Below are 13656 nucleotides of genomic sequence, written 5' to 3' on the forward strand. Positions count from 1 at the left end.
CCATTCATTTTTCTTACTGCTATTGCCAATATTTCTAGGATTATGTTGATTAATAATGGTGAGCTTCTATTATGCCAATTAACTTCTTAACATTTAATTGTCCTTGTAATCTTCCTGGAAGTCCCACTTGATCATGATGAGTAAATTATGGACATATTGTATTTGCCAGGAATTTAATATTTTTGTACCTATATTCATTTTATTGGCCTATAGTTTTCTTTCTCTGCCGTGTCATTCCCCATTTTATATATTAAAACCACATTTGTCTCATAGAAGGAATTGGGTAGAGTACTATCTCTTCTTAATTTTTGAGAACTTGAATTCATTTGTTTTTTTGAATGTTTGCTAGAATGCATTCAAGAATATATTTAGTTCTGGTGATTTTTTTTCCTATAGGGGAGTTCACTTGGTGGCTTTTTTCCATATTTACTTACTAAAATAAAATAATTTATTTTGTGTTTTGTATATTTGAAAATTTTATATTTTTATAGGTATTAATTTCTTTTACATTTTTATTTTTGCCATAACACTGCATAATATTCTCTAATAATTTCTTTTATTTCTTTATGACTTATGATTTCTTTCTTATTGCTTTTTATCCTGGCCAACTTGTTTTGTCTTCTTTTTTGTCACTATAGGTAATAGTTTATTAATTTAAATGCTGTCATGGGGAAAGGGAAATAGGTGGTGGGGGTGCTTAGGTATTCCTCTTTAAAGAATGACAACTCTTGCACACAATCCAATGAGAATAAAGATGGTCCTTTATTTGGGTGATGGAGAAAGTGACCCAGAGGGAAATCAAAGATTTCACCTCAAGGGGAGGAGATGGTTTAGAAACATCTTTCTCCTCAACAGGAAGGGAGGCCAAAGCTTTTATAGAGGAGAGATGCGGTGACCACCTGACAATGGAAAGTTCCTTTTGGGGGTGGGGTGGGGTGGGGAAAAGTTCCTGAGAGTCAGGGGGATTTTCTTTTGGAATGATAGTCCCGACCTCTGGAGTTATCTCTGTCTTCTAGCTCAGGTAGTAGCTGCCTAACTGACTTTCCTGCTATAGAACTTAGTCTGTCCAAACTTTTAAAGTGCATCAGTCCTGATATCTAGTTGGCCAGTTTAAACTTTAAGTCCCTTAATTCCATGATAGGTCCCAATCCCCATGTCAATGCTTTGTTTTATTTATTAATTAAATAGGCTTTCTTATTTAAGTTAAAAAAATTCTCATTTGACCTTAAAGTTTTTTTTAGAGTTCATTTAGGTGTCCAATTTTTTAAAACTGGAAAGAGTGCACCAATCTCCTCTTTTTCTCTTTTATCAATAAGTAAACAAATTGTCTTAGAACTACTAAAGCTGCATTCCATAAATTTTGGTATTCTGTATTATTATACGTATAAGTATATATTTTTTTATAATTTGGTCCTTAATTCAGTCGTAACCAAGTCATTTTTGCTTTTTAATCTATATTTGGGCCTACATCTTTTGGTTACATGTTCTGTGTAAATTAATAATAGTTAATATTTATATAGCACTTACTATATGTTAGGTACTTTTAAATTATTATCTCATTTGATTCTTACAACAATTTTGGGAGGTAGGTGCTATTACTATTGACATTTTATTTACAGATGAGGAACTGGAGGCAAATAGAAGGTAAGTGACTTGACCAGGGTCACATAGCTAGTAAGCGTCTGAGACTGGATTTGAATTTAGGCCTTTTAGACTCCACCTGTTGAGACACTTAATACACACATACTTCCTGTGACAACCCAAACCTTTGACACAATTTGAATCCAGATACCCCAGTTTCTGGATTAGTTCATTTATCTCTAATAGTATGTTCCTTAAGGGTAGGGCTTTCTCCCCTTATTCCTTATGTTCCTGGGGCTTTGAACAGTGCCCAGCACAAGAAACATTCAGTTGTTTGGATTTTTCTTTTTTTCTGTATTTATACTGCACCCCTCCTCACCAATCCCTATAGCTCCTCAAACCAGATACCTCAACACATTCACAAAGCATTAACTTCAATTTCTGGACTGGTTCAACTGACTAGTGCTTTTTCTCCCTTTATAGTGTCATGGAGAAGTTCTCTGGGGCACACAAGGAATTTTGTCCTTGAGAGGCTAAACCAGAGGACAGATATGCCTACAGAGAGATAATCAGAACCAAATCGGACTGAGCTGGACTGAGCTAGCTTCGGATTCCCACCCTTCATTCTGGTCTTCCTTATCCCTGGGGAGATAAATTTGGGTGTGGCTGCAGCCTTAGTGTCCTGAAGAGAGATCCGCAGCCACCCCTCACCCAATTCCTCCAGTCACTGCCAGTGGGGGATGGTCCTCCCTCACTAAAGGAACTTTCCACAAGCAGATGGTCCATTCCCATCAGTCCTCTATAAAAGTACCTGCCAGTCTCCTGCACGAGGAGATTGGTACCTCTGAGCCACGTGCTTTGTGCCTATCTCCCCATGGGAAGTCCAAGGATTTCTTTCATGGTTTCCCTCCCCCCACCCTTCCCTTCCCTTGCCCCTAAATAAACTACCACCTTATTCTAACCACTTTTGTGTGCAAGAGGGTGTAATTCTTTAAAGAGGAATTCCTAAGAACCCCAACCCCTAACCCAAACCATACCCCATTTTCCTCTATTACAATAGTACCTAACACAATGCTTGTCATATAGTTGGAACTTAAATGCTTTTTCTTCTCTTTCTCACCTTTCCCAGCTTTTAAGATTACCCATTTAAAAAAAAAAAGATTACCCACTCTCCCCTCTTTCTCCCAATATTTTTTTAATTTGGTATTTGTGACCTTCATAATAAAAACCCTCCTCTTTGTGACCCTCCATTTACTTTTGTTCCTTTGTTATATTAGGCTTATAAATACTATTTGTTGGTTAATTGATCTCTAGCATTCCCTTCCCTCTCCTCACCCCCCTCCCCATAACCAGGAGTCCATTCGTGACCTTTAATTATCAATCAAAAAGACCTTGCTTCTGGCCTTTCCTCATTGTGAAAAATCCTTAGTTCTTTGGACGATCCCACATGATGGTTCCAGGACAAGAACCATGTCTACATTCTGGTCATTCCTGTGTACTTTCTGATACCTCATACTCCAACAACACAGCTGCAGACCTCTCTCTCTAGCTGCATAAGTGTTTCTATTTCTGTACAACATTTCCATGTTCCCCTTTCAGAGTCTATGCTTCCATCCCATGAGAGCATATCAGACTATAACAACCCATCTGAATTTTTGTTCCCTCTGAGCATGAATGATAATTATTTTCCATGCACTTCTGTTCCTCTGCCCCGAAAGATAATTTCAGGTCATAACACAACTATTGTTATTTTGCTAACCCCATATAACATTTACACAGAGTTCCCTTCTAGTGATTTACTGATTCAGAATTTTACTTCATGGTCACCAATGATTTGCATTTCAAATAAGGTCTCTCCAGGAACTATAGCACCTGGAGGCTTGTTCCTGGGTTGATTTGCATTTGAAAGGCACCAGTCAGTCTTTTTACTATAGAAACTTGGAAATGTTGTGGGGAATCAAACATATGTTGTTTATCTTTGAATATTTTCCATAGTTTAGCTCAGTAGAAGAGTCACAGATGAAGTCCAATTTTCTTTACTTTCTATACATCATGTTCCAGCTTTTTCTCTGTTTTCTCATGATGGGTGAATAATCCTGTGAAATTCAAATTGGGGCACCTTTGATGTTTGAGGACAATAAGTGTTTGGGTGAGTTGAATCTGACTTGTACCTCTTAGGAGGTTTCCTGAATTTCATTCATCTATAGTTGTCTTGCAATCTTGTTATTTCCAGGAACTTTTCTTAAACATTTTTATGAAAAAAAGTGGTTAGACTTGATTTCTTTTCATTTTCAGGTAATATAATAACAAATTCTCTCTCTAAACTCTCTACTAGTTCCATTTTTGCTTCTAAAGTCATCAAACGTTCTTCCAGTTGAGTTATCCTTTGACCTTGTTTTGCTTCATGCTCTGCTGCTTCTAATTTGCCTTCCAGCAAGAGAATCATTTCCCATTGATCCCATTTCTTTATTTAAAATTTCCACTGCTTTTTCCATGTAGCTGACTTCTGCTATCAGTTTGTTTCATTTTTATTGATGACAGAACTTACATTATAGATAATAGATATTTCTTTACAGATACCAAAAATAATTGATAATTCCCTTTAGAGCAATTATTATCTGATATTGCTTAGTTTGTTTTATTTTTGGTATTAGATCAAGCTTCATTTCTTGGGTGGCTATTGAAGATAATCTGTTATTTTTTCTTTCTGGTGACTTCTCTTTAGGAAAGGCAGTACAATGTACTATATAAATTTGAAGGGAGATCTAGGTTTGAATCTGGATTCTATTATTCGCTATTTGTGTAACCATGGGCAAGTCCTTTTAAACTCGATGGGCTTCAACTACTTCCTATCAAATATTAGACTAAATCAAGGGTTCTTAGTCTGAGGTCGATGAGCTTGCTTTTATAATATTTTCATAACTGTATTTCAATATAATTGGTTTCCTTTGGAATTCTATGTATTTTGTTTTATGCATTTAAAAAATGTGATTCTAGGGGCAGCTAGATGGCGCAGTGGATTCAGGCCCTGGATTCAGGAGGACCCGAGTTCAAATCCGGCCTCAGACACTTAACACTTACTAGCTGTGTGACCCTGGGCAAGTCACTTAACCCCAATTGCCTCACTAAAAAAAAAAATTTAAAATAAAAATAAAAAATGTGATTCTGAGAAGGCGTCCAAAGCTATGCTTCATCAGACTGCCATGACATAAAAAAGGTGAAGAACCCCAGCACAAGATGATCTTATCTAAGGTCTGTTTCCCTAAATCCTAAGGCCTTATGGACTAATTCATGACATGTGCTCATCATGGAGACAGGTAGCTAGAGAACTGTATTGAGTGCTGGGCCTGGAGTCAGGAAGACCCAAGTTTGAATCTGACCTGTCAGGTGTCAGGAAAATCATTCAGCCTCCCTGGGTTTCAGTCTCCTCATCTGAAGAATGAGGAGGTTGGGTTAGGAGTTCTCTTGATGGAGGAGGCTAAAAAGGGTTAACAGACAACCTAAAATCTGAGCTCTAAGACAGGAGCTCCAAAAAAGGTGAGTAGATAACCTAAGACTTGAGTTATCAATAGTGCCTGAAAGGGTTAACAGATAAACTAACCTTTGTGTTCTTACAGTAACCAAGAGGATTTGTCCCTATCAACCCTCACCATCAACAGAAACAATAACCAGGGACCATTAACCATTAATAGCCATTAATGCTCCTGGATGACAGAACACCTAGAAACCAGATCTTAAGTAAAGAAATGTCAAAAACACTGAGACCCTCTGGGTCTGACAAGTTTAAGCAGGTCTTTCGGAACATGCGCAGAAAAAGACCAAATGTGTCCTTAGGTTTCCCTTATGACTTGCAAACCCCCAAAACACACCTCCAAGAAAAAGGTACCCACCTGGGGGTTGTCTTAGGACCCCAGGAAGTCCAAATTAGGATAAGACCTCCCATGAACCTCCTTAAGGAGGAGAGTAAGATAATGAGGAGATAACCTACTTTTTCTCACTATAAATATAACCATTTCCATCTCCCAAATTGAGACACAATCTCCTTGGTGTCTCCCTGTGGCCTCAGAGTATTTTTTTTTTTTTTGCGGGGCAATGGGGGTTAAGTGACTTGCCCAGGGTCACACAGACAGTAAGTGTAAAGTGTCTGAGCCCGGATTTGAACTCAGGTACTCCTGAATCCAGGGCTGGTGCTTTATCCACTGCACCATCTAGCTGCCTCCAGAGTATTTTAATAAAACTTGGGAAACTGAGTCACTGAGTCTTATAATTCTCTGCAATGCCTCAAGATCAATTCGATCAATTAAATCCATCCCCACATCACTCTAAGGTCACTTTCAGGTCTAAATTGATCATGATGGTGGTGGCACAGTGTTCTGCTCACTGCTCCACTATAGCTCTCAGCTATAGGATTATAATGATTTTCCCCTAATGATTCAGATTTTTTTTTCCACCATGACACAGAGTCATTATTATGATTTTCATTTGTCATTGTACTAGATGTAAACATTATTTTGAGAATTTGAACTCTCTGGTTTTATAGAGAAGTAACTCAGGGTAACAAAAATAAAAATATAGGCAGCTAAGTGGTGCAGTGGATAGATTTAGGAATTGGAACAATTGTCTCCCACGTCTTGCTCCAATACTGGTGAGCTGTGTGACCTTGGATAAGTCACTTCATCTTTCTGGCCCTCCATTTCCCTATTTATAAAATGGTGATAATACCATCTGCCCTGATTTTCTAACAGGGTTGTTAGAGAGATCAAAAGAGAGTGTGCTTGAAACTCCTTTAAGCTGTATAGGGCTGTGCACATGGAAGAAGGTAGTATTAGTGGATTTGGAATAAATAGGATTTCCCTTCACTTCAGAAGTTCAAGAGGGTTTGATGTTACCAATAACAAATGAATAAATTCTCAAAGTGGGAGCGGATGACACAACTAAGTCTTTGCAAAGGGCCCTATGGTTCCATCTATGAGAAGAGAAGGGAATAGAGGGTAGTGGTGGAAAGAACATTGGATCTGACATCCAAAAATCTGCAGCCCTTCATCCACTGCCTCCTGCAGGCTCACACCACTGCCCATGTCCACTCCAGCATACATACCACTGCATACATACCATGCACAGCCGTCCCCTCGGGCTCTTGGAAGCGTACCCGCCTCTCAGCCCTTTTTCTGTCACCTGTCACAGAGTACTCTGGTGGCTTCCGTCTCAAGATGGAAGGTGGGCACTTACAGCCTCCAGTCTGGGAAGGGGATAAGATTTAATTGGTTAAAGAATCAATAAGCACTTATTAAGCACCGACTGTGTGCCAGGAACTGTACTTGGAATTTGAAATACAAAAGTGAAATATTCCCTATTCTCAGGAAGTTTATATTCTATTGGGGGAAGATGTATGTATGTATGTATGTATGTATGTATGTATGTATGTATGTATGTATGTATGTATGTATGGACGTATGGATGTGTGTATATGTAGATACAGAATAAATTCAATGTAATTTTTTGAGGGGAGGGGATTGGGAAAGTTTTCCTGTAGAAGGTGGCACTTGAGCTGAGTTGTGAAGAAAATTAGGGATCTTTAAGAGAGAGAGAGAGAGATGACCAGGGTGTGCCTTCCAGGCATCTGGAACAGCACATGCAAAGGTGAAGAGAGAGGAGATGAGTAGTTGTATTTGAAGAACTGCAAGAAGGCCAGTTTGATTGGATAATAAAGTCCCTGAAGGGAAGAAATGTTGGGCCCCATCTGCCCAGTACTTTGATCTAGGTGTTCTGTCATCCAGGAGCATTAATGGCTATTAATGGTTAATGGTCCCTGGTTATTGTTTCTGTTGATGGTGAGGGTTGATAGGGACAAATCCTCTTGGTTACTGTAAGAACACAAAGGTTAGTTTATCTGTTAACCCTTTCAGGCACTATCTCCCTGTCTCACTCAATTAAGCACCCATTATGTGCCAAGTTCTGTAGTAAGTGTTGGGGATACAAAGAAAGGCAACCCCACAAACAAACCCCACAAGTTTTCAGGGATCTCATAGTCTAATGGGAAAGGCAATATGGAAATAATTCTGTACAAACAATATATAGACAGGCTAAATTGGAAATCTAGGCCATTTTGTCTAATTCCTTATTTTGTTTCAGAAGAGGACAGACAGGGGAAGGGAAATGACCGAGGTCACTCAGGTATTAAATGGAGGAGCTGAGATGTGAGTTCCTAATTCCCAGTCTGTTGTTCCTTTCCCTTTTCCCCACTGCCTACCCACCCTGACAGTTCTGGTCAAATTCAGTCCAATACAACCCAAATGGCTTGGGTTGTATGAGGCTGGAGGTGTCTTCCTTGCCCCTGTAATTCAAGTATAAATCACATGCCTTTGAAATCAGGACCCCATGGTATTCACCTCTGTACCCTCTCCCTTCCCCTACCTCTCCATTCCATTTCCAACATCGCTGATCTTAAATGTCAGAATGACTGAATATATGGAGCTCATAGAAGGATGACGGATCTCTCTGCCAGAGCTTGTATCTCACCTCTTCTTCCTCTGCCTCCCCCCGCCCATCTCAATGCCTGAACGTTCACAGCAGCCTCCGACACTGGGTCCATTATTTCAGCAATTAAGGGAAGGTTTGGCTTAAGTCTCCATGGAGGTGTCACCCTTAGTGCTGGGAGCACGGCTTCCACCTGATTTACAGTACCAGAGTTTCAAAGCTCCCAGCCTGTTACTTCAGCCCAGTTCTCTCCATGTGCATTAAAGCTAACTGCCCTGCCCCAAGGCAGGACCTAGCTGTCAGAGGTGATTCATACCATTATAAAATCATCGAATCCCAGAGCTCGAAGGGACTTCATTGGGCACCTAGTCCAAACTCCCTTCAAGGGCAGAAATCTCCTAGACAATATTCTTGACATGAGGTCAGCCACCCTCTGTCTGAACAATTCTGGTGACACAGAACTCATGACCTCCAGATGCCATGAGCTCCATTATTGGACAGTGCTGACATGACAGCAAGTTCATGGGACTGGCATCTTCTGTCTTAATGCCTTGAGTAACTCAGGGCAGTCCCTTCCATTTTTTTTTTTTTTTGCGGGGCAATGGGGGTTAAGTAACTTGCCCAGGGTCACACAGCTAGTAAGTGTTAAGTGTCTGAGGCTGGATTTGAACTCAGGTACTCCTGAATCCAGGGCCAGCGCTTTAACCACTGGGCCATCTAGCTGCCCCCAGTCCCTTCCATTTTTGAAAGCCCTGTTAATAAAGCAGTAACACCTGTTCCCATAATACTTTAAGGACCAAAGAATCTTACAGATTAGAAACTCAGGTACTGCCAAGCTACATGACTTGCTCCAGGTCTAAAGGTAACAAAACAGCTGAGCTGAGATTCAAACCTGGGTCTGCTATATTTGTTATCAGCATCAGTCTTTACTTTCTTTTTCTTTTTCTTTTTCTTTTTTTTTTGTGGAGCAATGAGGGTTAAGTGACTTGCCCAGGGTCACAAAGCTAGTAAGTGTCAAGTGTCTGAGGCCAGATTTGAACTCAGGTCCTCCTGAATTCAGGGCTGGTGCTTTATCCACTGAGCCACCTACCTGCCCGCAGCATCAGTCTTTCAAGTATAATATACTGATTCTCTCCTTGTTCTTCTGACAGGGGCCAAATAGCCTTAAAATGGCTTCTATATTTAGATATTTAGATACATCACTATGGTGATGTCAGTAATACTTGACCCTTCTTTTTAAGAGGCTGGAGAGCTTGACTTCTGGTCTCCAAGTCTTTGTTTGTGCTGGTCTCTTTGTTTGGTATTTTCTCTTCTCACCTTCTACTTGCTGAGATAATACCAGTTCTATCCAAGTGGAGGCTAGGTACCCACTTGGGGATGCTGCAGAGGGAACGCCTGTATGGGTTGGACTAGCCAATTTCTGAGGTCCCTCCAGACCAGGGATTCTGTGACTCTTTGGATGACACTGACCTGGCTGCCTTACCTGCTCTTTCTTGTGCATTGGAGTAACTGAATCTTTTGCGTTCTCATACTGTCCCAAGCTGATGCCGTGCCTCTGGCCTGGATCTTTGCCGGGCCTGCTCCTGAAAGTCCCAAGTGGTAAGACCTCACAATGTAGAAAAGGAGAAAAGAAGAAGGATATATTTTAAATTTCCCTTCACATCAGTGTTTCTCAACTTCAGATACCTCCCCTTAGACCCAAATCTGAGGAACAGTCCTTGGTGCAGGATGTCATGATTTCCACAGGTTTCCCAGGGATGTGATGAAACTAGTTGATGCCACAATAGGAAAGACTGACTGGGTGTGTAGGCTACATTAGGGACCCCCTCCCCAACGTTTCTAGTTCTCTGAAAAACAGGTATGGTTTCTATCTGTCCAAGATAGAGTGGGAAGATAACAGGGTACAGTGGATAGAATGCCAATCCTAGAGTCTGGAGGACTCATCTTCTAAGTTCAAATCTGGCCTCAGACACTTACTAGCTGTGTGATCCTGGGAAAGTCGCTTAACCCTGATTCCCTCAGTTTCCTCATCTGTAAAATGTGCGGGAGGAGAAAATGACAAACCCCTTCAGGATCTTCGCCAAGAAAACCTTAAGTGGGATCATGAGTATTTGGACACAACTGAAAAACAACTCGGCAACAACAATTATCTGTCAAAGAGGTAGGAGCTGTGCTAACTATCTCATGAGATTTTTGTGAGGTCGAATTAAATAACAGAAACATGTAAAGTGAACCGTCTCAAGGATCTGCTCTTGCTCTTGTGCTGTTTAAGATTTTTATTAATTACTTGGATAGATAGCTACAACAACAACAACAAACAACAGCTAACATACTACATACAGCACTTATTACATGCCAGGCACTGTTCGAAACATTTTGTAATTATTATTTCCTTTAATCCTCACAACAACTCTGGGAGGTAGGTGCTATTATTATCCCCATTTTACAGATAAGGAAACTGAGGCAAAGAGAACTTAAGTGACTTGCCCAGGGTCACATAGCTAGTAAGAGTCTGAGGTTGAATTTGAACTGAGCCCGACTCCAGGTCCACTGCTCTATCCACTGTGCCACCTAGGTGACCTTAATTATCAAATTTTCAGATGAAATAAAACTGGGTGGCTTACAGAATTGGGATTCAAAAAAAGTTTGACAGGCCCAGATAGCCAAATCTATTAGCAAGATGAATTTAATAGGCTAAATGTGTAGTCTTTGGTTAAAAATAGTCATCTTCACAAGTATGAGATTGTAAAGGCCCAACTAGACAGCAGTTCATCTGAAAAAGATCTGGGGTTCTTAGTGGAATGCAAGCTTAGTATAATTTAAGAGTATAACATATTAGCAAAAAAAACCAAAACCAAAACAAACTACTATGATCTTGGTCTGTATTGAAGGATTTGGTATATAGAATGAGAGAGGAGATAGCCCCTTCTATCCTCTGCTCTGGTTAAATCTCCATCTGGAATATTGTGTTCAGTTTCAGGGGCCCTTATTTTAGAGAAGAGAATAATAAGATGAAGAACATTGAGAGGGGGCATGATGAGCCTCAGGTTCATGACATATGTAGATTGGTTGAAGGTGGAATCACTTTTTAGTGTTAGGACAGGGAAGACTGAAATGGGTAAATTTTATTTTAGATGAGAAAAAACTTTTTTTTCTTTGGCAGGGCAATGAGGGTTAAGTGACTTGCCCAGGGTCACATAACTAGTAAGTGTCAAGTGTCTGAATCTGGATTTGAACTCAGGTCTTCCTGAATCCAGGGCCAGTGCTCTATCCACTGCACCACCTAGCTGCCCCCTGAGAAAAGACTTAACAATTGTTACAGTCTGAAAATTGGAAGTTACAGTCTGCTTTGGAAGGTACCAGGCTCCTTTTCAAACATTTGTGGGGTGTATGGTTGAGGGCATGCTTGTTGATCTTTGGCTTGAACTAGAGAGCTTCTTGGGTCCCTCAGAATTCTGAGATTCTGACTTGGCTAAGGCTACCCGGCGACTTCAGCAAGAAGAGCAGAAAACAGAATTGGGGACTTTCTGACTTGACTACACCTGGATGAAAATGTCTGGGGGCTGGAAGTAGAAAACCCAATGTACAGTTATCCCTTCCATGTCATGGAGGTTAGGGGCATGGCACCCCCTCAATCTGGAAAATCTGTGTAAAATTTTTTGGCCCTCCCTTTGTACCAGAGAAGTTTGAATTATTATGCTATTAAAAGATAAAATGTCATTATGCAATACTCTACATATATTTTATGCACTTCTGAGTTTCTAAACTTTTTTTGTCATCTGTTGGCTTTTGTGTATCATCTGCAGTTTCCATAAAACTCCCCCCAAATTCCCATTTAATTTTTTTATGCTGACCTGTGATATATTGAAACTGTGATAGAGAAAGTTGGATATGGAAGGGATGACTATAATTAGCCACAGGGCTTAGCTGCACTCTCCTAGTGATTGATGAACTTTCCCTTGGATTGTGGAGAGAAAGAGGCAGCTTGTATAATAATCATCTTTAAAATCTCATTTCTAGGGGGCAGTTAGGTGGTGCAGTAGATAAAGCACCGGCCCTGGATTCAGGAGAACCTGAGTTCAAATCTGGCCTCAGACACTTGACACTCCTTGGGCAAGTCACTTAACCCTCATTGCCCCACAAAAAACTCACTTCTATTAAGATTTAAGGTTTACTTGTAAAGAATTTACCTCCCCACCATTAGAATTACTAGCCCCATTTCACAGATGAAGAAACAGAGGCTTGAGGCCTGAGGGAAGGGGTCTCAGGATCAGAGTGGGAGCTATTAGGGTGATAAAAAAAATCCCAAGATTCAGCAGCTTGTCCAAGGTCACCAAGCCTGAAGTGTCATAGTTGAGATTCAATCCCAGTGGTTGTAATTCTAAATCTAGAATTATACCATTCTGCCTAAAAGAAGAGGAGGTGATGGGAAGAGGGAAATAATGTGTCAGGGGAGGGTGGGTAGTAGTACAGGAGTCAGTAAAAGTAATAGTGGGGGATGAGGGAAGGAAAAAAACAATGGTAAAGTACCTACTATGTGTCAGCCACTGTGCTAAGCACTTTACAAATGGCTCTTTTGATCTTCACAACAACCCTGGGAAGTAGGTGCTGTTGTTAGCCCCACTTTACAGTTAAGGAAACTGAGGCAAAAAGAGGTGAAGTGACTTGCCCATTAAGAGTCTGAGGCTGGGGGCAACTAGGTGGTACAGTGGATAGAGCACCAGTCCTGGATTCAGGAGGAGCTGAGTTCAAATCTGACCTCAGACACTTGACACTTACTAGCTGTGTGACCCTGGGCAAGTCACTTAACCCTCATTGCCCCACCAAAAAAAAAAGAAAAGAAAAGAAAAAAGAAATCTGGCCATGTTCTATGGCAAGAGCATTGTCTGTGGAGCAGGAAGTCCTGGGTTTGATACAGCCTCTGTTATGAACTGTGGGACCTCTAGCAAGTCAGCCCCCCTGAGCCTCAGTTTTCTCATCTGTAAAAGGAGGCAGTTAGACCAGATTGTCCCTTCCAGCTCTAAGTCCCATGAATTCTATTATTTCCTTCACCCTTGGACTGCTCTAGAAGGGAACAGATGCCTCTGAGAAGTGGGAGGTGGAAAGTTGGGGGCAGGTTGCTCCTTGGTGAGGACAGCTAGATAGAGAACGGTGTGTGGGGCCATAAAACAATTTTACGCCTGGGAGATAACAGGGTGGGTGACTGTTCATGTTGCCGCAGGAATAAATATTGCAGATGAGCAAAGTATTCGGTTAATGATGCCTCTGTGCAGATCTGTCCTGGCTGGTTCAATTATCCCGAAACCAAGCAATTTTCTCATATCACTGAATCTGGTTTTATTGCAAATAGGGTTATAGCTGGAGCCAGCCATCAGGACTGATGGGGAATGTGGTTTATCTCAGCTCTCCACACTTCAGACAGGCTTGCCCACCATGCGTGCCTGAGCTCCCCCACCCACAGCTCCCCCTCCTGCAGGCGGATTAATAACAAGAGATCTGGGTCTTTCTTGGACAACCTAAATCAAGCCAGGGGGGGCCCTTGTAACTGGAGGTGGCAGGGGTGAACCTGAGAACAGCAGGAGGCTGATGCATAAGTGA

General features: G+C 41.0%; 1 protein-coding gene across 6 annotated transcripts in view; it reads right to left on the bottom strand.

The window, feature by feature from the left end:
* C2H14orf180 (chromosome 2 C14orf180 homolog) overlaps positions 1-13656 on the bottom strand; it is a 54853-nt gene that overhangs the window by 24410 nt on the left and 16787 nt on the right. For all 6 annotated transcript variants that reach the window (XM_043985704.1, XM_043985703.1, XM_043985705.1 and 3 more), the window contains 2 exons: positions 9542-9664; positions 6694-6820 (listed from right to left, as the gene is read on the bottom strand). In XM_043985704.1, the coding sequence (XP_043841639.1) occupies positions 6694-6820; positions 9542-9559 (145 nt within the window). In that variant the 5' untranslated portion in view covers positions 9560-9664. The remainder of the gene's footprint in view (positions 1-6693; positions 6821-9541; positions 9665-13656) is intronic.

The sequence above is a fragment of the Dromiciops gliroides genome, chromosome 2 (assembly GCF_019393635.1).
Source record: "Dromiciops gliroides isolate mDroGli1 chromosome 2, mDroGli1.pri, whole genome shotgun sequence".
NCBI classification, from domain to species: Eukaryota; Metazoa; Chordata; class Mammalia; order Microbiotheria; family Microbiotheriidae; genus Dromiciops; species Dromiciops gliroides.